A 27,142-nucleotide genomic window follows, 5' to 3' on the forward strand; every position below is an offset into this window, starting at 1 on the left:
ATGCACTCACCTCCTAGAGAACAGCCTGCCATCATGCTCTGGAAACTGGTTGAAAATGTCAAGTATGAAGATATCTATGAGGTGAGTATATAATACGCATATGAGTAAGAGATTATATGTATATTTAAATATACATCTAGCACATAGATATAGGGCATGACTATATAATACATATATAGCTCTACATATACGCATAGGCAGATATATAGAGATGCATACACCAACACATACAAGTATAGAGACGGGAAACCAAGACTAAATGCTTAAATGCTTATTTATTTGCATATTTGTATTCAGCATGCCAAGTCCTAAACTTTTTTCTTTCTCTTTTTCTTTTTTTTTTTTTTCCCATGGAAAAGCTGTTTGATGCGATTTAAAACATCAAAGAAATGATCTGGGGGTTGGAATCAGGCAACTTAAAGGCAAGAGTTTGATTGTTTAGACCTCGACTTAAATATAATTCGATTAAATATGGACAAATGTCGAGGAGGAAAAAAAGGTGAAAATAGAAGGGAAACACAATCTGGTATTCAGGGACTGGATGCGATTCTTTATTTTCTTTCTTTCTTATTTCTTTTTTTTTTTTAATTTTATTTTGCAATTCGAAGCCAAGATCAACCTGAATTTTGATTTTTTCCCCCCCTTTCCCTTCTTTTCCCAACCGGATTCGTGTTTATGACTTTTTATAGCTATACACCAATAGATAAGATGTGCGTGTATACATATACTAGCATTAATTAAACGACACATACATCCTTGCACGTATGTGAGTGAATACATACACCCGAATAGATACATTGAAAGGCAGCTCCGCGCAGTCGGCGGACACGAAAAGTTGTGCGCTTTATTGAATGCTCCTCGTTATTTTCGAGGTTAAAAAGCAGAGTAAGAAAAAGAAGGGAGAGGGGGGAAAAATCAGAGCGTAAACACCGGGAAATCCTTCTTCATTTTGCACGGTTTCCAGACCCGGATCTTTCCCAAACGGGCTCCGCGAATTCATTTCTTCTAAGTTACCCAGCGTGCTGGATTCGCTCCGAAAGGGGAAACAAAACAGAAAAAAAACCCAAAACAAAACAAAAACCCCACAACCGTGGAAGGCAAGGCGTTCTTGCAAAAATTACCTTATAGTTTTAATTATTTTTTATTTTGTAATTTGGGGAAGGCATCTGCACGGCGATCGCGGGGCGAGATTTTCAGAAGGGCGCAATCAGGCAGCTCCAAGGCGGGGGGCTGAGCCGTGGGGAGGCGGCTGGGCAGGGGCTGCGTACCGGGCAGGGGCTGAGTACCGGGCGGGAGATGAGTACCAGGCGGGAGGGAGATGGGTACTGCGTGGGAGATGGCTACCGGGCAGGGGCAGAGTAACGGCCAGGAGCTGAGTGCCAAGCAGGAGATTGGTACCGGGCAGGAGATGGGTGCCGGCAGCAGATGGGTGCCGAGCCGGGGCTGGGTACCGGGCAGGAATCGGACAGGGACCGGGTACCGGACAGGAACCGGGGCGGCCAGGAGCACAGCCCGGGGAAACGCCGTCGGGGCTGCGCCGGTCCCAGCCCCGTCGCGCCGCCCGCAGCCCTCCCCTCCGGGAACGAGTTCGCACTTACAGCGGGGAAACTCCCGAGAAAAGCGCAGGAAGAGGCAGAGAGGGAGGGCACAGCTCCGGCTTTTCGCGGCCGGAGAAAGGACGGGATGGAGGGAAGCGGGGAGGGAATCCGCCGGCCGCACTGGAGAAATGTCTCCTCTCCCCAAAGCTGCCGTCAGGCTAATTATCAACTGGCAAACCCCAGCGTATGCAGAACGAGCACAACCCGGCGTGTGTGTGTCTGTGTGTCTGCGTGTCTGCGTGTGTCCCGCCGGCGATCCCCAGCCCGCTGAGCCCTCGCTGCTTTTCCCTCCCCGTCCCCAGGCACAGCCCGGCCATTGTCTCTGCCAGCAGCAGCAGGCGACAAAACATCTCCCCTCCCTGCCCAGCGAAGTAGGGGTGGGGGGATATCGGGGACTTTTGGTTTTCCATCTTCTTTTGGAAAGGGATTTTTAAACCTCTCCTCATTTTACGGACACTCGTGGATTTAGATTGCCGGTGGGAGAGACGCAGGAGTTGGGGGAGCGGTTGCGTGGGGTTTGGCTGCGGGCAGGGTCTACCCGAACATGGGGGTGCGCTCCAAGTCGGTTTGGAACATGTACCCTTAAAAAAGAACATTTTTAAAAATTTTTAAAAGTTGTTGAACAAGAGCTGAAGCCCTCTAGATTTATCTTTAAAAAAAAAAAAAAGAAAGAAAAAGAAAAAGCGCTTTTTTCGCCGATTTATAATTAACAACACGATGGTAAGGGCGTCTCAGCCACTTAAATTGAATCTGTTCTTAAAACAAAAGTGTGTGTGTGTGTGTGTGTGTGTGTGTGAGTGGAGAGGGGGGGAGGCTGCTCTGAGAAGTGTGAGTCTATTTAGGAAGGAACGTAAGTTGAACTTTAACAGAAATGGCAGACAGTCCAGTTGAACGGGTTCCTGCAACATCAAAAAGGTTTTACATCGCCCCTGGCTTTGCCTCAAAACTATAAATTTACTATCCTTTAAAATTCCCTGCATAGATTTTACATTTGGGTGAAAATTGGGAGATATATGTACATATATTTGGGGGGTTTGGGTTTGTGGGGTTGGGTTTTGGGTTGGGTTGGTTGGGGTTTTTTTTCATATCGGGCGGGAGGAACAAGATTTAGGAAAAAAAAAGTAGTGGAGCCCAACTTAACGCGGATTCAAGTATTTATTTGGCTGTTGTGAATAAATACGATGTGTAACGTGCACCAGAAGGGCTTAATCTTCGCTGTAAATAGACATATATTATAGTGACTGCACATTTCTTTAAAAAAAAAAAAAAACACCCAAAAAAGAAAAGAAAAAAAAAGGATTAGGAAAGCCTCTTTTTCCTCATTATTTGTTTAAAAAAAGAAAGCAAAACAACAAAAACTACAAGAACAAAAGCACCAAAGGCAATCAATTCCTCGTATTAGTAATGTATAATTAAATGTTAAAAAAAAAAGGCAAATATGTTCTTTTTCTTCTTCTTCTTCGCCTCTAGCATTGCTTCATCTCACTTCCTTGCTCCAGCTCAGCAGTGTCTACTTTCCGCATCTTCCTCCGCTCGAGTTAATTGAAGTTATGCCTCTTCCTCGCTAAACTTTTTTCTCTCCCCCCCTCCCTCTCCCCAAACTCTGCCTCTGCCAGCCCCCCTCGTCTGATTACATCTAGTAATTCTCCACTGAATGAACGTCATTTACAATAGTAGGGGAGCTCTCGAGCTGGCTGCCAGCTTCACGCTCCATTTGGTCCTGCATTCTCCCTTTAAAGTAGTCGTGTAATATTAATAGTCATGAATATCAATTATTATGAGGCGGTGTAGAGAAGGAAAGGGAGGAAGGGGTAGCGGAGCAGTCTGAGCCTAGCCTTGGGTTGAAGAGGATTGTATTTGGGAGCTCAAAGGGAAAGAAAAAAAAAAGGGGGGGGGAGAAAAAAAAAAGGAAAAAAAAAAAACCCAGAGAGGGAGGGGTAAATCGTATATGTAGATAGAGGTTTCCAGGCTCGGTTTTGGGGGCATTGGTCTTTTTTTTTTTTTTTTTTTTGGTCTTTTTTTTTTTTTTTTTTTGATGGATAGACTTCGAAATATCTCAAGCTGTTCTCCTGTGTCCAACACGTCCCTTTGCAGATCTCCTTGATATATTTTTTTTTCCCTCCAATTATTAGTATTATCACCATTATTTTATTTTTTTAGCTATTACAAGACTTTTTTTATTTCCAGATGTTAGTCCACACCTATTCCGCCATGGTGAGTTTGGATCCATGTTGTACTAGAATTGCATGTTCTCTCTCTCTCTCTCTCGATCTGTTGTCTCTCTCTCTCCCTCTCTCTCTCTTTTTAAACGCCTTTGGCTTGGTAATTTAGCACAATAATTGGAGGAGGCTTGCAGCTGCTTCTCCCTTTTTGCATTGTGTGTTCTCGATTTGAGCTAGGGGAGCTTGGGGGGGAGAGCAGGGGGAAAAAATAAACTTTTTTTTTTTCCCTTTTCTTTCTTTTTTTTTTTTAAAAAACCATGTGTGCCATTGCTTGTGGGGGTTTGAGCTCCACTTTGTGGAATAGCTATTTTTTTTTTCTTCTTGTTTACTTTAGCCTCGCAGCTTCAGAGCGATGGAGTTGGACAAAACTCCTCTCCCACCTTTTCTCTGGAGCCTACACACACACACACACCCCACCACCACCACGTCCCCCACACACCCCAAAGACTTTTCATTACGATTAACCCCCACCCCATTCTCCGGAATATAATATTGGGAAAGGAAACAAAAGACACTGGAAGTTGCTGCGGGAAATCACAGCGACTGGATTTGTTCAATCCCGATGTTTCCTTTTCATTTAATTCGATTTTTTAATTTTTTTTAAATAAAGGTGGACTCTCTCCATTCAAAGAGCCCCCGTGATTTTGGTTTTGTTTTGTTGGTTTGGGGTTTTTGTTGTTGGTTTGGGGTTTTTTTCCTCAAGTCCTTTCTCGGACACCTTCTTACCTCGGATTCCTCCGAGAAGTGCAACTTTCCTTTTGGTCTTTTCCACTTGAAGATGGGTTGGTGATTTTCAGTTTCAGAACTTCACCAGAGGGAACAAACAGATGTTTGGAAAGTTTAGGCAGGACAAGGGGTGGGTTGTTCGGGGTTCTTTTTTTATTTTAACCCTTGCTTTTATTTGGGGAGGGGTGGGGGGGGAGGAGGGGAGGCTGCAGGAGGAGGAATCGCATTACTGGACTGAAGTCACAGATCATACATGCATATGGAGCACCAGTCCTACATTTTTTATTATGACATTTAGTATTTCTCCCTCGCCACCGCCCCCTCCTTTCCCCTTTCTTGGTAGTTACTGGGAATAGTCACGATGTGGGTGCGAAACGCTGGGACATTTCTAATTCCCGGGGGGTGGGGGGATTGGCGGGGGAGGGGGGGGGGGGGACATGTGAACACTAGTTTACAACTGTTCGCGTTTTCATTTTGTTTTATAAGGGGTTTGTGATCCTTTTACTTTATGATTTTAAAGGTTCTCTTTTTTTGTTGTTCTTTTTTCACCCCGCTTGTAGGACCGGCATGATGGCGTGCCCAGCCACAGTTCCAGGCTGTCCCAGCTGGGATCCGTCTCCCAGGGACCCTACTCCAGCGCTCCTCCGCTCTCTCATACCCCATCCTCGGATTTCCAGCCGCCTTATTTCCCACCCCCCTACCAGCCTCTTCCTTACCACCAAAGCCAGGACCCTTACTCCCATGTCAATGACCCCTACTCCCTAAACCCCTTGCATCAACCCCAGCAGCACCCCTGGGGACAGAGGCAGAGGCAAGAGGTGGGATCAGAAACCGGGTCACTGCTGCCACAGCCTCGGGCAGCCCTGCCCCAGCTCTCGGGACTGGACCCCAGGCGGGACTACCACTCAGTAAGGAGGCCAGATGTCCTTCTGCACTCAGCTCACCATGGCCTTGACTCCGGCATGGGGGACAGCCTTTCTCTGCATGGCATCGGACACCCAGGGATGGAGGAGGTCCAGGTAAGGCACCGCGTTTCTTTCTCCTGGGCAATGCAGATGCCTTGCAGGCTGGACCTTCTATCCCTCGACTAGAAATGATCAGTGAGGGTTTTGCAGCGATATTGGTGGGGTTTACCATCCTTTTTCCGCACTGGGATTATAACTGTGATACTACCCCTCCTTTGCCATTTTTTAAAAATTTTTAATATTTTTTAAAATTCTATTTTCCCCCAGAATTTATTTCATCACTGTCACTCACAGGCTCAGCTTTGTAAACCCTCCCCTACATGGCAAGCCAGCAGAGTGCGAGGGGAAGGCAGACATGCTGCTCTAAATATTCCACGTGTTTCTAAAGCTGGCAGAGTTTAAACCTGGCTTTTCAAATTCCGGCTATTTCAGCTCCCTGCCACCCCCCCTCCCCTTTTCCCCCTCCCTTCCCCCCCAACCAATTTCCTGCAGTTCAGGGGGTTTGATGAAACTGTCAAATTACGACATTTTTCATCCGGGAGAGGGGCAAAATATAAACAAAACCCAAACCAAAAGCAATAACCGGTGATTAGGTATAAGTTGTGTGTCCCCTTTTTTTCCCTTAAGTGTAGTTAGCGCAGATTTTAAATAGTTTTATTCCCTCTTTCGGCTAACAAAGGAGTTTCACCGGACTCACAGTATTTCCCAGCCTTCTTCCATCCCATGCGAAACTCATCATCATGTGTTATTTCCTAAAAACCAGGAAGGCCCTTAACAGTTTCGCTGCTGGGGAGGTTTACACCTTGCTGGAGCATGGCCAACCTGTGGGGACCCCCGAGCCGGAGGCTGGAGCCTCCAGGGGCCAGATCTTAAAATAGGTTTTATTAGTCGGGATGTAGGGGTTCCTCTCAATTCCTTTTCTTCTCTTTTTCTTTTTTAAGTATATATGCCAGACACACTTAGACTTGCGATAAATAAAGACATGGACCACTGGATGAGATACAGACTTCAAAGTTATAGAGAGGAAAAAAAAAGAAAGGAGGTGGTTTAAAAGGGGGGCTGGGTGGGAGGGGAGAAGAGTCGTGGAAAAAGGATCCATCAGCGGCAGAGAAGCGGGGCGGATGTGGGGCTGCATTGCGTTGGCTTGAGGCTTGTCTTAGGGCTTCACGGGGAAATCTGGCTTTGCTGGGGCCAGTTGCTTCAGAAATAGAAGGGGTTGGGGGTTTTTTGGTTTTGGTTTTTTTTCTGGTTGGATTTGCTCCTGCCTCCGAGCTGAGTGGCCGTGGGGTCGCCGGTTTCTGCGGGTTTCCAAGCTGGTTTTGAGACCTGACCCCCACGGGCACGACGTGCTGGTCTCGCCTCGCATTCCTGTCTCAGGCAAACTGGCTTGCAGGTCAAGGCGAGTTTTACCTCTGTGAATGCAGAAAGGGGATCGCTCTCCTTTCTCTCCACAATCGGTAGACGTTAAGTACTGGTTGTGCTTTGATATTTACACTTTCCTCAAAGAAAAGCCGGTAATTGTTGTGCTTTTGTGAGAAAGAGGGAGAAGAGGGAAGGAAAGGGAAAGATAAGATAGAGAAAAGGGAGAAAGAGTGAAAGGAGAGAGGAAGAGAAAGGAAAGACAGAAGAGACGGAGGAAAGCAAAAAGGAGAGAGAGAGAGAAAGAAAGAGACAGAGAAAGAAAGAAAGAGAGAAGGAGAGGAAAAGGAGAGAGACAGAAGAAGGAGAGAGAAAGAAAGAGAGAGAAAAGAGAGGAGAGAAAAGAAAAAGCGAAAAGAAAGAGGAGAGAAAGACCTCTTCAGCTCAAATAAAGCAGTTCTTCCTCCCTTTTCCAATAAAACATCCCTTCTGCGGGCAGAGCCCAGCACTCCGACGGCTCCGGGCGCAGCCGGGCTCCCCGCGGCCACCCGCGACCCCCTCGGCTGGGACTGGGGCCGGGGCCGGAGCCAGGGTAGGGACGAGCCGGGACAGCCGAGGCTGTGGGCCGGCAGGGCTAGGATTCTTTGTTTTGGGGTGCTGAGGCCACGGGGAAGGAAACAGGCCCATTTATTTTTTCTAAAACTTTGGTCGCAGGCTGGGGGAGGAGGGCAAGGAGGGAGAGGAGGGTATTCCAAGGAGAAACACGTGAAGGAAGAAGCGTCCAACTGCAAGTTAGCACAGGCAGGAGGGAAAGCAGCCCAGTACTCGCTCACACCGTTCAGCATTTTCTATTCTTGTCCCCCCACCCGTAACAGACGAAGCTGGGCAGTTTTCCACCTGAATTTTTAATATGGCTTTATACTAGATGGCAGGAATCCGCTCTGTCTGCAGGGACTCCTGTTTAGGTGGCATCTACTTACTGTCCAGAAACACTAGAGAAAGGGTCTCCAGCAGTTTGTTTGCTGTTTTGTTGAGGGTTTTAATTATTACTATTAGTTTTCATTAGTCCAAAAAGTTGAACCGATATCTAGGTGTACAGTTGGGTAAAGATGTGTCTCTTTCCTCCAGCTTATGCATGTCTGACGAAATAACGTGCCATGAGAATGGGTTGGGCTGACAAGGGAGAATGAGACAGAGAGTGCGTGACAGAAAGAAACACTGCTTATTTTATAAACACCAAATCCAGGCCATGTGTGAGCCATTGTCCGGGGGTAGAATTAGGTGATTGTAACACGATAGCTCTCTGTTATTGTAAACAGGACGTATTGTATTGCTATTGCTGCCCCTTTCGAGAGGAATTTTCAATCTGCGATTAACAGCCCTCAGATAGGGAACAGAGAAACGGAGACCTACTTACTGAGAGCAAGTTGGCAGCATCTAACAGGGACTCAGAAAACCACCGTTACAACCCCAGGTTATTGTTTTTTCTCCCCAAAGACTAAGCAAAAGGAGAGTTTTACTAGTAAAAGATAGGATAAAGACAATATACAGAGGAGAAGCCAGATTCTTTAAAGTAAAACTTAAAAATCGAACTTAAGGGTTTTTTTTTCCCCTTTTTCTCAGATACCTCCCTAGCTGCTGAATAAGGTGTATGTGTGTGTGTATATATATATATATATATGGCATACAGGAAACTCCGTGCTATCAGACTATTGGAGGAGGAGAGGGAGGGGAATCTTCCTCCCTAGTTTTTTCTATGTATATCTGGAAACTCATCACCTTTCCCCTCCCTACACAAACACCTTCACTCCTCCTCCTCACTCTCACGGCCGTCCCCGCTCCTGTGTGCTAGGCTAGAGACACGGAAAGTTAAGTTGCACCAAAACACCCAAGTCTCTTATAAAGTAACCCCTGGTATCACTTTTAACTAAAGAAGTCTAGTAATTAAAAGTCTGAGTTGTTTTTCCACGTTTCCGCATGCAGTCCTAATTAAATCTTTACGATCCTCTCTGTGACTATTAACTGCCAGCATGCTGAGCGAATATCCTGTACAAAAACCCAGCAGGAGGGCGTAATTAGATAGAAAATCAGACAGGAGTCTTCTCATTAACTACAACAACTAACCCACGTTGCTGATGGAACGAGCGGAGTGCACGCACACGCATAAAGCGTGTGCACAGCCGCAGACTCCAGAGATAAGGTGAGATAAGGAGGGAAAATAGGGAAAAAAAAAGACAGGGAAAGATGGCGTTTGATAGTTACCTCCAGTCCTGTGCCACCGAGGTGCACCACGATGCACTCCAGCAGGCTGCAGGATTTGCTCATCATCCCTCTTTCGGGGAGCTGCTCAGGGAGAGGAGGGAAGACTTTGTAATTTTATTTTGTGCCCTTTAGGTATGTAGCCTATTGATTAGGAGGGAGAGACACAGCCACGCACAAACACACAGCATAAAGAAGCACCGTGTGTGCCTGCGCGCTCGTTTGTAGTGCGGATTCAAGGAAAATGAAAGGAAAGATCTCCTAGAAAATATTGTTCCGTCCCAGTTTTGGGAGATGTAATTTTCTCCTAAATCATATTCCATCTTGAATGTCTGCTGAGCAGACAGAGAGAGAGAGAGAGAAGAAGATAAGGGCTGGATCCGGATAAGCTCAGCCTCTCGCTGTACCGAAGATAAAGTTAAAATAATAGAGAGGGAAATCACTGCTTTGCTGTAAAGATGTTTTCCTTATCAGGGAAAAGAAAAAGAAAAAAAAAAGGGGGGGGGGGAAGTGACAAGTCCCCAAATATGCAACAATCCGGAAAACCCCAAACTCTAAATAATAATAAAAAACACTAAACCAAACCACCCCACAGATCCTCTATTTTTTCTTTCTCCCCGAAACCCAGAATTTACCCCGAACTGGAACCTGTCGTAATCCTACAATAAATCGCACCCATGACACCTCTTCCCTTTGGGAGATGATTTTGCTGTGCCGACCGCAAGTTCAGCCGTAATTTGGGGTTGGTTGTTGGCTTGTTTTGTGCACCCCACTTGGGTGCTGAGAAATGAAACGCACCATTTGCTGTGTCCTCTGTGCCCGTCTTTGTTCTCTCCCCTGCTAAAGGAGTTGATGCCACAATAACAGGTGTGCTCCTAAGCGGGCTAGGAAGGAAGCAAGAGGGAAAAGAAAGAAATAAAGCTTTGAAAAGGAGGTCTGGAGACTTTTTTTTTTTCCTAGGCAATCAATTAAATAGTTCATACTTTTGATAATGTATATCTCTGCTCCCCCCTGTTCCCCCTAATTCAGGATATGGAAGCAACCTCGGGAGCTGTAAATCTTTCTGCTTGTACCCTATACGATGTGGGCGTCGCGCTGCACTCCGAATTGCTCAGGCTTTAATTAAAAGTCCATAATGTAAACTATTATATATAAAAAGTAAATGGCCCTTGAATTATTAAGATGTAGCAGGGTTAAACAAACAAACAAAAAAAAAAAGGGGGGGGGGGAGGGAGGAAGGAGGAGGGGGAGGAAAGGGGAGGGAGAATTAAAGTTGTCCTTAATCGTGTTCATTTATGTCATGCAATAGATCTTGCAGATGTTGCCAAATTGCCAGATTTTCAAAGGAAGAAATATAAAGCTTTCTCGAATGCAAAGAAGTCTATGTGATATCTATGTTTTATAAGATAACAAAACCAGTATTGCATCCCATATGCTTCACACCTCTTTTTATTATTATTATTTTTATTATTAGACGACTATATAATTTGTAAGAATTTCATTTCCTTGTCGATTTGGGGGAATAATAATAACAATAATAACAGTAAAAAACCCCCAACAAACCCAAACCCAAACAAAACAACCGTCCTCCTCCCCTAGTGAATTAATATAAATGGAAATAACAGAAACTCCAGTTTGGAATGACATGATTTATGTACGCGATTCTTTAATATCCAGTCAATTTGAATAGTGATGTTTTTATATCCACAGTCAGTTGAAGATGCCAATAACAGCGGTATGAACTTATTGGACCAGTCTGTCATTAAAAAAGGTATGGATTATTCCAACGAGCTAGACAAACTTTTACTGTGTAGCAATATCTTCATGATATATTTTTTACTTTGGGGCAATTAATTTATCCGGGGAGCAGTCGTACATGGCAGCAAGATGAATAGTTGATTGGATCGGCAGATAGAGGGAAGGGAAAGAAAGATATGTGAAAGTAAGAGTTGATATCCCCTCCTTCCCACCCCCTCCCTGTCCTTCAAAGGGTTTAATTACACAAACGCTCTCAAATGGAGCACCCCGTGCTCAACTGCAGTTTCCACGGCCCACCCCCCCTCCTACCCCCCGTAGTCCTCGAAGGGGACCCCTCGGCTTTTAATGGGGGAAGGGGGTTGATTCCCCTTGGGGCTTAAATGTATTTCCCAGGCGAATCAAACGTGAAGGGGAGAGAAGCAAATGCCGATGGAAAGGCAGCCCCGGCCTCCTTCCCCTCTTCCTCCAAGAATCCCCCCTTTCCCCATCCCCATTTTAAAAATCTTTCTACATATGCGCAATGATTTAGTGTAACTGCAGAATCACCCCATACTGTTAAAGGGAATGTGATATTAACAAATGTTTGCAGTCTCTTGTACAGCTGTAAGCAAAATAATTAACTAATTAAACTAATTAAATATAATTACAATAACTCATTTTGGGCGTATTGCAGCTGCTTAATTTTTTTACATTTCTCTGACAGTCACTCGAAGATGCTTGGCGATTAGTGTTGTGTTATGCTGATAGACATTAAACAGATCACACACTGCAAATGTAGGGAAAGCTATCTTTAATTATCTAAGGAGTTTCTATTTCTAGATTCAATTTTAAGTACCAGAGATGGGGTTTAGAAATGCTGTCCCTTATGCTTACTATCAACAGCACTTATCTCCGGGACCTTATTATTTGTCAAATGCGCACAAATGTTTTTAACAGAGATGCTCTTCTAGAATGTATAAAGGAAAATAACAGGGAGGGTGTTTGTTTAAAACGTGTTCAAGGCAGCATGAGGTCCTTCCGTCTATTTATTGTTTTTTAATTTAAATCCTCGTGTACAGTCTCTGCCTCTCTCTCTCTCTCTCACACACACACACACCCCACCATCAAGTTCGAGTTATTTGAGGGAGGACAGACGAAAACTTGACCATTTGGCAGCATCGTTTATGACCAGCGGTTGAAAAGGGAAACGCGGTTTTGAGAAACAGAAAATCATTTACCGGGGGGTGGGGGGTGGGGAGACAAGAAGTTTTTCCTGTTTTAGTGAATTTTGAATGTTTAGTTGGTTTTGTGCTCAGGGTCTGTAACCTGATGGCTTCTGCTTGTTTGGGTTTTTTTTTTTTTTCCCCCCTTTTTTTTGTCTCCTTTTCTCACTCTCCTCCCCCTTCCTTCCTTCCCTCCCTCCCTCCCCTCCCCACCCCCGCTTGACACCTCATCCAAGATGTTTTCTCTTGGGTGTATTTGATTAATTGGTCCTTGATTTGTGGTGGAGAGATTTCTTTCCAGCGTTGTTCCGTGTTCGCATTGTCCTTTCGCAATGTTTTTGTTTATTTCTTTGTAGGTTGGTTGCTTGCTTGCTTTGCCAGAAGACTTTCTGTTGATCACCCAGTCCAAAATACTCTATTTAACCCTTCCCTCTGTGTCTCTCCCTCCTTCAGATGACGAGGACAGCAGATTTAAGGTCCAGGCTGAGTTAGATACCGAGTAACAGTAAAATGTGAACGTTAATAAGAATTACGTTTACTAGGTGTAGATTTAGGAGCGCTTATTGTCTGAGGGCATTGCAACGGTCCCAGGTCGAGCATCTGCCACGTAAAGAGACACAGCCCCATATAGGTGGGATTAGGCGTCCCTGCTTGCAGCCCTAAGGAGAGATGCTCTGTGTTTATCCATAATGAACCGGTCACGTACCCGTTTTGGAAATTAGGTTACTAAAACCGATCCCGAGCTTCGTCCGCAGCTGTTTCAGAGTCCCTGTGAGCGGTATTTTCTTCCTTAGAGGTAATGCTGAGCTCTAAGGAACTTTCCAGCTTAAAGGGATATTGTGAGCTCGGTTTCCTTTTGCACAGCGAGTTTCCTGGGTGCGGAGGGGAGAGAAATGGGTAATAAATAGTAGGTCACATTTGTGGCAGACAATATTTAATCAGGGCGAGGGAAGGAGCGACACAGAGAGGGCTCAGCATCAATTTCGCTTTGTTCCCCGCAGTTTGTAGCTGTAAGGATGTACTTTGAAGTAAGAATAAGTTATTTAAACTCCACAAGTCGTCATTGCAGGCAGATGGCATAGATGGACAGGCAGACAGATAGGCAATGACTGATTTTTTTTGTGCAGGGGAGCACTCCACGCGATACATATTTGCTAGACGAGGTTTGGAGGGGGTCTGTTTCACCAAAACCTAGTTTAGTGCCTAAAATGCTTTTAATTCCAATGTAGTGGAAAAAACCCATGATGTGGACTTGGAAGCCTAAACTTAATTATATCATCCAGACTGTAAGTGTCTGTTTCTTTATGGTCTCTGAGGCCTGCAGAGGGAATTATCTCTCTATGCAAAAGGTTTGCCAAAAATATTAAGGAAATTATATAGGGATTCATACAGGACTATCGATTTATCTCGCGTATCGATCCCGCACAATAGATTACATATACTCAGGCTCTTGTTATGTTTGCTATCTGAGCTTACTTGACATTTCTGAAGTAATTTAGTTAAGAGGAAATGAGTTGTTCCCAGTAGAGAGAGCAAACGAGTGGAGTGAAGGTAGCCAGCGTGATAAATGGCTCTTTCATTTGGAGATCTCCAGAGCTCGTTTAAGGCTAATTTTCTGTATTAGCCCCCTTTGAGCTATTAATGCAATAGGCAGGGACCGTGGCCCCTCGTCTCTTAGCTGCCCCATTAGAGCGAGCATTAAGCTACCAAGCCTGAACTCTACTGTGGTGGTGGTGGTGGCGGTGAAATAATGAAAGGTGCTTTTTAAACTCTCCTAATCTAAAGTGGCAGAGGGTGGTTAATACGATTTGAAGGGGGCTGGTCAATGAACAATCAATAAACTAATAATGAGAAGGATGCGGTACATTAACAGTCTAAAAATCCAACGAGACATTAAAAAATCATCGTTAACTCCTACTTCCATTAAGATTTGGGTGCTGGAAGTGGGAGGGAGGGAGCCAGATAAATCATGAGGATGATAATAATCACCAAGAGCATTAATACCAGATTTAACTCGGCTTTAAGAGCTTACCGGCTGCACGTTTTGAGGCCTTTCCTTCGATTTCTGCTGAAGCGAAGGGCAGGTTTTCCGTGTGTCAGGAGCAAGACAAGATCAGGTCCCCCTGTCAAACTGCTCCCCTGAAATTTGCTTGGCACCGTCTATGGCGTAAGAAGTTGTCGCCTTGCAAAATCTTGGTGGCCCGAGTCCCGAGCTAATTTTTTATGACTCTGGGGCACAGTCAGTGACCTTAAAATTGTTCTGATGTGTTTATTTACTTTCAGCTGTTTCTGACGATCGCCTGCACACTCACATCTGATTTAACACGAAAACGCCGGTTTGCCCCGAACACCTTAGTTCATTGTCTCCTTGCAAAGACGCTTTATTGCTCACGATCTTTTAAAGCAGCATGTGAAAGGGGGTGTCTTAACATTTCTTTATAAAGAAAAAAAAAACACCCAATGAACAAACACTCTTAATAATACACCGTGAGATTCCTCCTCAGCCTTTCTTGAAGTATCCGGATAAATGATTAACTGAGAACCACTCTGGCCTCAGTTTTTCAGGTGATAGGTCTGGGAATCGGAGATGGTGCTTCGTTGCCACTCAAGTTTCGTGCTTTTTCCTGGATTACCCACTGAACCTTATGATCCCTTTTAATTGAATGCAAAACAATTTCGAGGGAATACATTTCACTTTGAAATTTAGTTCCGGCTTTCAGGGGAAAGGGACTGCGATGGAAGGGGGGTGGGGAGGAAAAGGGGTGTGGGGGAGGGAGGAGGAGACAAGAGGGACAGGAGGGAAGGGGACATGAACACACGCTGTATTTGTTCATTAAAATTAAAATAAGAATCAGGTCTTTTAGCGGCCACTGGTGCCCGGATTTTCTAGGTTTGGCTACTAAATCACACCAAACCTCTAGTAACAACGAAGTCCAGGTGTCACAATGGACAAAGAACTTTTTACTCATTTCTGGCCCCGTAGGCAGATAAAAAGATTTGAAGGCAGTTTGATAGCTGATTAGTAATGAGCTTGACCATGACGTCTGTTAGGAAGAAATAAAATAAATGCTTATCCTGATTGATTGTTTAATTGACCGATTGACTATCATATTATTCTCCAGGGTTATTGCAACGGTATCCATAGCTTGGAACCTCGTTATCCAGCTTCTTTCAGGATATATTTTTATTTGTATAATTTTCTTTTGACGGTGTTGCTCCAACGCCTTTTTATTTCCATTTCTTCTTGTCGGTGTGCATTTCTGTGCCTTTTCACGCGTTTGTGGAGAGCAACCCAACAGTGAGCCTCCATCCCCACGAAAGAAAGAAAAAACCCAACCAAAAACCTAAAAAACCCAACAAAAAAAAAAACCAAAACCCTAAGACTTAATGTATGCACAGAAAATTGTAAACATGTAAAGAACTGAAAGCTTCACGCTGAGTTTCGCCATGCTCCATTTCCCCACCATTTCCTGCTGTCGTTTTAAAGCGATCTCACTCATCTAGAGATCCCGTTTGCAGGAACAGTATGCTTATAATTACTAACAAATCAAGCGGCTACTGTTGCTCTCCCGGTTTATTGATAAGCTGAAGAGAAATGGAAGGGGGAGAAATGACAAAGAGGTTGGAAGTAACCATAGGGAGAGAAAGAGAGGAAGAAAGAGGTGGAAAAAAGGAAAGAAGTAGAGGGAGGGGAAGGAGAGAGAGAATGGAGAGAGAAATTAAGAGAGAGGGCAGAGATTTTGGAAAGGGGAATGATGTATTTGAGAGTGCTCACAGGCACACAGCAATCAGAGTTTGGGAAATGAAAGAAAATCGACTGGTTTCTGCTGGAGATAAAAGGGTCTAGATGGGATAAAGTTAAAGCAGAAGTGCCGGGGACGCTGTGTTGTTCTGTACAGTTCAGCAGTTATGGCAACCCCTAACCAACTGGGAAAGTTGTCATCGACTAAAAATATACTCCGCATTACAGTTTATTTACATACACGGAGGGATTTGACACATGCAGCTGCACACACTCTTCCCCGACTAAAACCTCCACGTTACATTATCTCTGGTAATGCCTGGGCTATATCTGAAAAGCTATAGCCATGATAAACATATAGATATGATATAGATAGAGATAATTCATTCCATGGCAAACACTTTTTTTGAGGCAGCATTAGGTAATTTACAGAAGATATAGAGTCTAGATAGAATACATCTCTCTGAAGCTATGAAATCGCAATAGATATGCTTACACCGCCTGGTAAGCTTCTAAAATGGGCTTGGAGTTATTAGTCTCCAACTGATGGGTATGTTCATACGGTCCTTTTCAGGGAGGCAGGGGTAGAAACAAAAGCTGAGGAGCTCTCAGCAGAGCTGGGAAAGGAGCCAGCCTGCTTCCCAAAAGCAATTTGCAAGGAAAAAAAAAGAAGTACAGAGCACGTGAAAATCCGTATTTCAAAGGTTAACTAATGTAATGAGTGCTCCAAAAGGCCAAAGCGAGCGGGGGTGAGGTATATTTAAGCATTGCACGGGTCCCTCTCTCTCTTTAGTGAGTTTGGACTAAGATCAGATGTTCGTGGAATTGCTGCCTCTTGTTTAATTTCTCAGTTCACTGGACAGTGACCTGATAAACCGGTCACTAAATATAGCCACTGCAAAGGTGTACTCGAACCACTGAGCCCATGTGTTTGTCCCGAGAACAAAATGCCAGTCTTGAAAATCTGTCTGGTGGCATTAGTGGCATTACTTTAATCTATCTAAATTTTTTTTCCTATTTTTTTTCCCTTGATGCTTCATTCGAATGACGTTGCAGAACTTAGTGCATAAAATAAGCATAATGGGGGGAAGAGACAATTTTTTTTTTTGGCTGCCAGTACAACCTCTGAGACCCCAAGTGAGTCTTTTCCTATAGAACCAATGAGGGAAAAAATATTAAAAAAAAAAATCCTATTAATAGTAACAAAAGCAGGAGCGGGCCCCTAACTCTTTTATAACAGTTTCTGTGCCGTTCTCAAACTATTTGAAACCGCCTTTATGAGCTGCATAAAGTGCCTAACTAAAAATAATAGAGAACTAGGAATCTATTTCACTTTCCGATTCCCTGAAGTAAAGCCACTCAAAATAATTTGTTTATACTGGAGACTATATACAAGGCATACGAAGCAATATGTATATCTAAAATCGACATGCCTTTTGGTTTTTAGCCGTTATAGAGCTTTTATTGTGGGGGTCTGGTCTGGCAGTAGGAAATGATCTGTAATAAAAACAGTGAAACACGGTTGTGTCTATCCCATACACTGAGGTTATAAAATTGGCAATTGCCCAGTAGTTAGCACTTGGTAATATATTAGGATACCCGATCTTATTGTTTAGCAGCTACAGACGACTTAAATATCCCCTCAACCCTAATGGTTTGATTCTCCAGATATGTTGCAAATAAACAGGGTTTTTATGGCTTAACTGACATGTATTATAACTACCTAAATAGCTGGCATATGTGCATAATAGAACCCTATTATTTGCCGAATTGGTTTTGCAATTGATTGAGTGGAAATGGGAGACTGTGAAGTAGTATCTGCTCCACGAGGGTGTGTAATCAATTAGTCTTCTCCTCTGAAACATGCCCGCTGGACTGCCAGGGCTCTACCACCAACAACCCCCCCCCGCAATTTCGGAGTGTATTTTCTGTATGGAACCACGTTTTTGCCGCGATTCCGAGAGGAAGCAGCAGTAGCAGCTGTCAGCTCTTATTAACTCCTGCATAAAACATACCTTAAGTATGGTTTGTTATCAATTACTTGCAGAAATGAAACAACTGGGAAAATGCAGCGAGGCTCCCTATAAATTAAAGTGATTGGGTGATTGATTAGAGCACCTGCTGTAAATCATAACAGTTACACACAATTATGAGAGAGCTGTTTAAGTTCATTTGTAAACAAAATTCATGTCACGGGGGAGTTGCTCTCATTTTTTTTTTAGTTTAGCCAGGGTTTACGTTTTTGGGGTTTGTTTGTTTATTTCTGAGTGTGTCTGGTTGCTATTATAGGAATTTGTTCTCAATAATCCCCTTGGTTACTCTTAAAATAACCTCACGAGTTTCTCAGAGAAAGGAAATATTTTGTTTTGTGGTGGACAGAATAACATGTTTTTATTTTGTTTAATTGCACTTTATTGTTGTGTTTTGATATATATATATATATCCCCTCCCCCACTCCAACATCCTTTAAATATGTAATACAGTAACTAGATCAGCTTTATGTAGGGGTTGGGAGAGTTCCCACCACTTCACGGACAGCACAATATGATCAAAGTGGTGAACGTCAGGGTTAGACCAGATTTTTTTTATTTTATTTTTTATTTTTCCTGGTGTTCTTTTTTTTTTTTTTCTGAAGGAAAAGACTCATTTTATTTCATAAACCAGACTTAATAAAAACACAAAGCAATAACAGAGCTGTCTTCTAGTTGCTGTATCCTCCAGCCTTGATACTTATTTAAGACAGCAACTCCCTTTGTCTAGTGAATTTATTCCTGGCTCAGCTTAGCTGTAATGGAAACATTAGCCAAAAAAAAGTAAATTCTCCTTTTTTCTCCCCTCCAGAAAGGCGCTGTCCGTTGTACAAAAGGCATCGGGGGGCTCTGGGTGAGACACAGGCTCAAACCCGAAAGTTGCCAGGTGCTTGCCAAATACCTATTTTATTTCCCAATGATCAAACCCCGCATAGAGGCTGTACTGCACCACCCGTCTCTCCATCCATCATTCATGGAGCAGTTTCCTAGAGGTTGGGGGAGCAGCACCCTTTAGGTTGCTGGAGGTAGCCAGAGATTCAAAATTCCCTTTCATTTTGCTGTTCTGTGCATGTCGGAGAGACTGTGGTTGTCCCATACTCCTTCATGGTGTGATGGTTTCTCTTTCCCTTCTTCCCCTTTTCTTTCTCCAGTTCCGGTTCCTCCAAAATCTGTTACTTCTTTGATGATGAATAAAGATGGCTTCCTGGGTGGAATTTCAGTCAATACCGGAGAGGTGTTTTGCTCTGTACCTGGCCGCTTGTCTTTGCTTAGTTCAACTTCAAAGTACAAAGTAACTGTGGGAGAAGTTCAAAGACGCCTTTCTCCTCCAGAGTGTCTGAATGCATCCCTCCTAGGAGGAGTACTTAGAAGGTAAGAGGCTGGGGCAAGTGTGTGAACATGCCATATGTGGGTGTCCACATGTGCACCAGAAATATCTGGTCAGTGGTAAAGATGTTTCCAAATATGCATTGTTCTTTGTGTCATACCATGTGTGGGTAATGCTCAGGGTGAGGTGAAAATATGCTGTATTGCAGACACTAAGATGCACGTATGGAGACTAGAGAAAGGTTTGGCCTTGTGCAATTTCTATCAAAGAATCCCAAGATATTGGAACTGGGAGATGTTTTTTTTTTTCACTCTTCTACATGCACACACCTTGCAGCTTTTCTTCTCCTCACACTCCTTTCTTAGCAAATAGATGATGAGCATGTGGCAGTTAGAGCATTACAGGACGAACCTGATGTAGTTCAGGACCTGTCATATTTCTAGGGATTTCCTAGAGAAGTCTGTGAGGTTCCTTGATAAGGCAACTAACATGGTGCCACAAAGGACCTTATTGGACTTGGCAGGGAATTAATAGGCAACCTGTAAGACAAGTAAGTACCTGACTTAAAGACAAGCCATCAGCAGATAGCTTTGAAAGCCAAAAACGTAGTGCTTTATCTAGAGAAAGTTGCTAGATGAATTACTCACTGCTGGGCTTGAGGCCTTTGCTGTTTAACATTTGTGCAAATTACCCACTAAAGTCCTGGTAGATAAGACCTCCAACAGGTTGGTACTATTGATACTGAGGAAAAAGAGAGGCATAGCCCTGTGGCGTGGTTGCCACTCCATCATATCAAGAGAGAAATTGTCAGTTTAGGTACCAGCAACAAGAATTTAGGATCAGAGGTCATCAGATGGAAAGACTAACAGGAGAAAGACCTTGATCTTCTTGCCACTGACTGCACTGCTGTGTGTTGTCAGTCTGACTTGTCTGTAAGAAGGTGAGCTAAGGCTGGGTAGAACTCACAATATTGTGTGAGGTAATATTTTACTCCAGTTTCTAAGAGAGGACAAGACTTCATTTTCTACATGTGAGGTACACACCAGACTGGAAGATAAAGCAAAACCTAGAGATGAAAACATACTCAGTGATTTTACCCCTGAATAAATTTCAGACCATGTTTAAAAGTTGTTAATCTTAGAGGATAAAATATGTTGCCAACTCCTGCAGCAGCATTTGCCACCGTTGAGTCAAAGGCACTTTAAAATGAAGTTCCTCTTTGATACATGCAAAAAATTCTGTGATGATGTCAGGGAGAGGAAGGGAAAAGTCCTGCTACATGTAGTCACTCACCCAAAAATACACGTGAGAATTAGGGTCACCTAAAATAGATGCTGTTCCACGTGAATGTCTGTAATCAATGTTTAGCCGTGATCCTTGCCAGTGAGAGCAGCAGAGATGTGGACTTACAGATGCTAACCTGCCTGCTCGGTCTGTACAGCTACAAATGGAGCAGGGAGAACATCTGAGACAGGCACTGTAGAAAATACAATTACCAAGGTAAAGAAACATCATTATTGAACTTCAGTGGATTTCTGGAGATGGCCCAAGCCATAATCAGTGGCTGCTGCTGACTTCAGTTCCTATCTTGCATCTAAATTTTAGACGTGCTTTTGGTTCAGAGCAGCTGATATATATAGAAAGCTGCACTTTTGCAGTTCTGCCATCTAGCCCTTTGTACCTGATAAAAAATAGTGGGAAGCCAGCCCCGCTTCTCCCTCATTTCTGGATTCCTTTCTCTAAGCGTGACTGTTAGTTCTTAAACAAATTTTAAATAAGACCTAAGAGATATTTGGGATAGACTCTCTTCTTAGGTGCCAAAACTCTCCCTGATTTCGCAGGTGGCAAGATTTCATCCCTGGGGGTTTACATATGTATAGACGTCCGAACAATAGCTCTGTATTTCCCACCTATAGCTCACTCATCCTTTTATTGTCCTTATCAGTAACCTCCGACAGATATTCACATCTTCCTTCAGGCAATCAATTCCCTCTCTATAACGCACCCTGCCTTCAGGTGAGCTCTTCCCCTCAGCATCGCCTTTCTGCACAAGAACACACACACACTCACACACGCACGAAATGGTTCCTGAAGTTTCCTGAATATTTTCCTCCTTTTTTGCCACCCTCCTTCTTTTCTTTTTCCCCATTTATCCACAGATACACACATCGTCCCTTCAAGTCTTTCACTTTTGGTTGTGTCCCTCCCCTTCCCCCCCCCACCCCCTTCTTCTCATTCTGCCTTTTTCCTGTAATAACTGAAGATTGAATTCTCCTTCTCTACCTTTCTGCCCATCTCCTCACTCCATCTTAACAGGAGCTGTGTGTCACACAGTAGGAACCCATTTACTTTCTAGATCAGAACTCCGTACATTAATTATTGCTATCTGGCATTATTTGATTTCCCTGGATAAAACAGGGAGAAAAGTGGGTTCATCCCCACTCCCACCCCTGGGAGAAATTAAGCAAATCACAGCCAACCCGAGCAGAAATCAACACACCCAAAGCCCTTAACGTCGAGCGAAACACTCCCAGGCTCCAGTGGCTGCACAGACTAAACGTTTCTTCCAGGAACACTGCGGGGTTAATCACGATGTTAATTTCTTTGCAATTCTAGAGCCAAATCGAAAAACGGGGGGAGATCTTTGCGAGAAAGGCTAGAAAAAATCGGTTTGAATTTACCAGCCGGCAGGCGTAAGGCCGCAAATGTCACTTTACTCACCTCCCTGGTGGAAGGTAAGCCGAGGGTCGCAGCTCCCTTCACACCCCCTGACTGCTCTGAACTCGTGTCTGACAGTTTCGCCCCCTCCCCATCCTCCCTACCCCCTCAAAAAAAACCCCAACCAAACCCAAACAACTTTCGGGTTCAGGTGGGAAAAACTCTCCAAGGGGAAATTAAGGGTGGGTTAGCACGACCACCGGCACGCTTGTGGATCCCATGCCCAAAAATGAAGTCACCGGCCGGAGGGACATCGATTCCCTTGCGTGGCATGTTCTTGTGTGTGTGTGTGTGTGTGTGTGATTCTGCAGCGCAGCCCCGCTCCTCATTGCTGGTATCTGCCAGCCTGTGCTCTCCAACTCCACCTCTTACTCCATCCTCCAGTGAATTCGCTCCTCCCGAGCTTATTTATGGTCACGACAAGATGCTCAAAGAGGAGAAAAAAACCCCAACAGAACTTATTTATTTATTTTTATTTAAAAAATAACAAAACCCGGAGCTATTTAAGAGTCGCGGTGCATAGTTTACCTTATGGTGGCTAGGGCTGAGCAAAGGGACAAAGCTGTTCCTGGAGGAAGGAGAGAGGGAAGGGGAGCCCGAAGTTTCACCAAGTCAGCCAAGGGCATTTTGGTGTTCGGTGTGTTTCGTTGTTTTATTGTTACTGTATTGAAAAAAAAAAAAAAAGGACAAATTTAGAACCACTGGTATGTTTGGGATATGTGCGTGTTTATGCTGAGAGAAGCTGGACCTCCTCCAAAAAACATAACCGGAGTAGTATGGATGCAATTATGAATTATATGTATCTACATTACACATACACACCGAGAGGCGTATAAATAATCCACTTATCTCTTCTGCATACAAGCATGCATAAACATTTGTGCTAGATATTAACTTTTCAACTCTCTTGATTGCGTTATGCGAGCGATAAGACCTTTGCCGCATGCAGAGCTGAAGGCAGGCTCGCAGAAAGACGGGGGCTCTTCTTATACACCAGCTCTTCTTGGTAACCCGCATATAGGTTATGTCGGGCTTGCAAAACACAACGTAGGTTACGGGACCTAGGGTCGCGCTGTAGGAGACGTGAAGCATTTCGAGGGTGACAACTGCCCTTTAACACCGGGGTTAGTGCAGCTCCTGCGTGAAAAACCCGTGCACCCTACTCACAGCTAAATCAGCCCCTCCTCCCAAGCTGGTTTGAGGTTCAAAAGCCTGTGCGGTTGTATAGTGATGCTAAAAACCATGTCAAGTGTACAGTAAGGTGTAAATTACTCCCCTCTCCCCTGATTTCCTTACAAATCAACAGTTTACCTATTGAAAGAGATGGGAGAGAGACCTCCCTGCTTTTGGAAGAAACCACATCTGCTGGAGATTTATCTTCTTTTCTGCCATCAGCGAGGCTTTAGTGTTGCTCCTGTTGTATCGCCCACAACAGAACCGCTCCGGCCAGCCCCGGCCGGGATCACCTGAAGGGCGCCCGGGGGAAACCTGCCCGGCGCGGGGTCACCGCGGCCGGGACTCCCCGGGCTCCGCCTGGTTCTCTCGCTTTCATTAACCACCTCTGTGATTAGCGAGATGCCTTGGAAAACAGAAGATGACGTTGGAAAGCAATTCCTGATCGTTAAAGAAAACGTGGTCCCGGCGTTATTAGGCATAGCTGGTTTGCGTGTTGGAAATCTTCCCCCCTGGTCCCTCAGGCGGTGCTTTAAAGGGTTTAATGCTTTATTCTAGAGGGGCTGAGCTATAATCTAGTGTAATCCCGCTAGAGTCTGAGGGTTTGGGTTGGGGTTTTTTTGGGGTTTGGGTTTTTTTTTTCCTTCCGCTCCTCTTTTCCTCCTTTCTGCAGCTACTGTCTGCTTCTTGTGGCACGAAGTACATCAGTAGGAGTTGGATGACACAAACCTCTGGAGGCAAGAAACCCGAGACCAGGCAGGCAGGAGAAGTGGCAATTAGAATTAGAGTTAGAATAATTATTGTTTTTCACAGAAACGGTTGCCATTAGTTGCTGTCCTTCCACCGGGCAGAGAGGTGTTCCTGTTGCGTGGTGAAAGCGGATTCATTGTTGGCGTCAGATGACATGCGGTTATCTCCATCCTTTTGCAGATGTGGCGATAATGATGCAAATGCTCTGTGCGCGTGTGTAAACGAGTGTGTACATAACGTCCCACAAATAATTGACATTAGTATTAACGCTTTGTCCACATCTGTAAAAATGTGGACGATGATCTGATGTGTTGCAACAGGAATGGTTTCTCTGCTCCAAAGGGAAATTTGGATCCTTTCTGCCTTTCGGGATTTAATTCCACTTTTTTATTATTTTATTTCTTTTTTTTTTTTTTTTAATATGGCCCAGTTAATTTGGAAGTGTGTGTGTGTTATGTGTGTGTGTGTCTGTCTGTGTGTGTACTTTTCCCACTGCTCTGCACCATCAGCTGCATGGGTACGTACCATCACTAGTGCACTGTAGCAAAGACAAATCACGCCAACTGAAAATCTGTCCCGTCAACTAACTTCTGCCCTTCAAAATAGCGCTTGTAGAGGGGAAATGTACCCCTGAAGCTTGTCCCTAAGGTGTAAGGGATGTTAGAAGGTTTCTAAACACCGGCCTGGACGAGCCGGTGTCTCCCGGGGGGAGCGATGAACCGCAGCCCGGTGCCTCAGCCGTGCCCGGCGGTGTTAATGCCCCTTCTCATTCCCTCCAGGTGAGGCCGTTCATTTAGCTCGGGATTTTGGGTACATCTGCGAAACGGAGTTCCCAGCCAAAGCTGTTTCTGAGTACCTGAACAGACAGCACACGGACCCCAGCGACCTCCACTCCAGGAAAAACATGCTGCTTGCTACAAAGTGAGTGCGAAGTTAACTACCCCTTTTTCTGTCTTTCCTTGAGAAAATCTCCACCACCACCCCCTCCCTCTTTAAACCCTTCCTCTGAGCTCCTTTTTGAAAGCAGACGGGATTTCCAGTCCCTAAATTGCAAGGGCCCCGCAGGGAGGAAGGATGCTCCTGTCGCCTTACGGGCAGGGTGGACCCTATAGTCTTCGCGTCCCCCTGCAGCTGGGTGTCCGCCGTCCCTATCGAGGATGTAGGTGACTGTCCCCTAGCTGCTGTGCGGCGATTCTAAGCCACCCCCAGCTAAAAAAAAACAACATCCGTGCGGAAAGGGGACCAAAATTCGACATTTAGCTTCGACAGCATGTCTGTCTGTCCCTCCTGCTGCTCACACGCACCTGTTTGTCTGCTAACTCGCAATGTCTTTGCCTTATGGGTTAATTAAAAGAAAATAATAAAAATAAATAAATACAAAAAAAGACACCCACCCACCCCCGTACTATTAATGATCCTTAGTTTGGTCCCGCCCAGCCCATCTCTCTCCCTTGGGATTTGGTCGGTGGATGTGCTCTATGGGATAATTCACACTTGGTTGTACCTCCTAGGCTGCTTAACTGGGTGTTTCGTAGTTTCCTTGGGTCCTGGGAGGTGGGTGCTGTGTTTCTCCACGTACCTCTGTCTATCTGGCACTAAAAAAAAAAGAGGGGGAAAAGAGGGGAAAAAAAAAGAAAAATAAGAAAGAAAAAGGAAAAAAAACATACTAGCCCAAACAGCTCTCATTTATTTCATGCTCTGGGACGTGGCTCGCCTCCGATGACAGTGTAATTTAAAGAAATATATGGAGGGTTGAAAAATCATTTGCTCAAATTTGTCCAGATGTTTTTTAGACGTGATTGGAATTTGATTGCCCTTTTCCGCAGGGTCAGAAGATATTAATGTCCCAGAACTTTAATTGCTCGCAGACCCTGCTTTGCTCTTTGAAGATGTAAAATGTTGGACTCATTACTGTTTGTTCTCCAAATTCAAAGTTTCCTCTCTTGCACTTTCTTAATGGATAATACACATAGAAGTAGACCTTTATCTTTCTCCACCCTCTGAAACCTTTAACCCACCGGGAATTTCAGAGAATTTCAGAGGATGAGAGCAGAATGACTTTTTTTTTAAGGGCTTTTTTCCCCCCCTTTCTTTCTTTTTCTTTAAATTCTGGCCTTTTTTTTTTTTTTCCCCCTCCAGTCCCTCAGTAGTCAGACGTCTGTCTCAAAGAAGCTATTTCCTTTGGGAACCCCACCAGCCCCCCAGGGTTTCTACGTTGCCCAGGCACCTGTTGACTTGAAGGCCTTTTGGACCAGAGCAATGCAAAACAACAAAGCGTGTAGGGGGAATTAATTATGAAAATCAAATCTGATTTCTTTCAAAGCTTGGGCAAACAAACAAGAGCCAGATGTCAACTCTGATGTGTTAATTGGGATGCCACCCCCCAAAATAAAATAAGAAATGCCAGCTTTGCTCCTCATGCTATAAATAAGCCACTATGGAGCCCTAAAATCCTGATCTTTCTTGACAAGGTGGCCCAGCCTAAGAAGACTCAGAGGAAGGTCCATTTTGGCCCTTCCCTGCATCGTGTCCCTGTGCCACCCAAGTAGTCATCAGTGCGTGATTGTGCTTTTCTCCAGGAATAGGATTACTGTGTGCTGCTTCAGGCAAGGGTCAGGCTTCCAGGAAGACAGGGAGCTGGCAAACCCATAGTGCATCTCCCTTTCAGACTAGTTATTTCTAGAGCCACCAAGGAAGGCTGGGTATCCAAAGTGCTTCAGAAGCATCCTTGTGGCTGCTGGAGAGATTTCTATCTCCAGACTTGGTGTTATCCTGCAACTGCAGAAACTTCTCTCCTGAAGAACATCATCCTGAGCAGGGAGCTGCTGGCTCACCGTGGCCACCCCCCAAGCACTCTGTGGGAAAGAAAGGTGTCAAAAAGGTCCGAGGGTCAGGATCAGCTTTGCCTGGAACCTGCCCCTTCCTTCAACCTTGGTTGTCTTGGACAATTATTGGGATGAACCTAACCACCACTTTTTTCTCTTCCTCTCTGCCTTTCTCTCTTCCATGCAGGCAACTTTGTAAAGAATTTACAGATCTCTTGGCCCAGGACAGGACACCCATTGGAAACAGCCGGCCCACACCTATTTTGGAACCGGGCATTCAGAGCTGCTTGACTCACTTCAGCCTCATCACTCACGGCTTTGGGGCCCCAGCTATCTGCGCTGCCCTCACGGCCCTTCAAAACTACCTGACTGAAGCTCTCAAAGGCATGGACAAGATGTTCTTGAACAACAACACTGCTAACAGGCACACATCTGGCGAAGGACCAGGTAGTAAAACTGGAGACAAGGAAGAGAAACACAGAAAATGA

At 44.6% G+C, this 27,142-nt stretch overlaps 1 protein-coding gene across 1 annotated transcript; it reads left to right on the top strand.

The window, feature by feature from the left end:
* On the top strand, window positions 1-27,142 carry TFAP2B (transcription factor AP-2 beta; the record flags this gene model as incomplete). Its single annotated transcript, XM_084262398.1, has 7 exons — window positions 1-81; window positions 5,107-5,565; window positions 10,840-10,900; window positions 19,013-19,232; window positions 21,805-21,923; window positions 24,609-24,750; window positions 26,842-27,142. The coding sequence occupies 7 exons, from the start codon at window positions 1-3 to the stop codon at window positions 27,140-27,142; spliced, it is 1,383 nt and encodes a 460-aa protein (XP_084118524.1).

This window comes from Gallinula chloropus (genome assembly GCF_964237585.1).
Source record: "Gallinula chloropus genome assembly, chromosome: 3".
In the NCBI taxonomy this organism is placed as follows: domain Eukaryota; kingdom Metazoa; phylum Chordata; class Aves; order Gruiformes; family Rallidae; genus Gallinula; species Gallinula chloropus.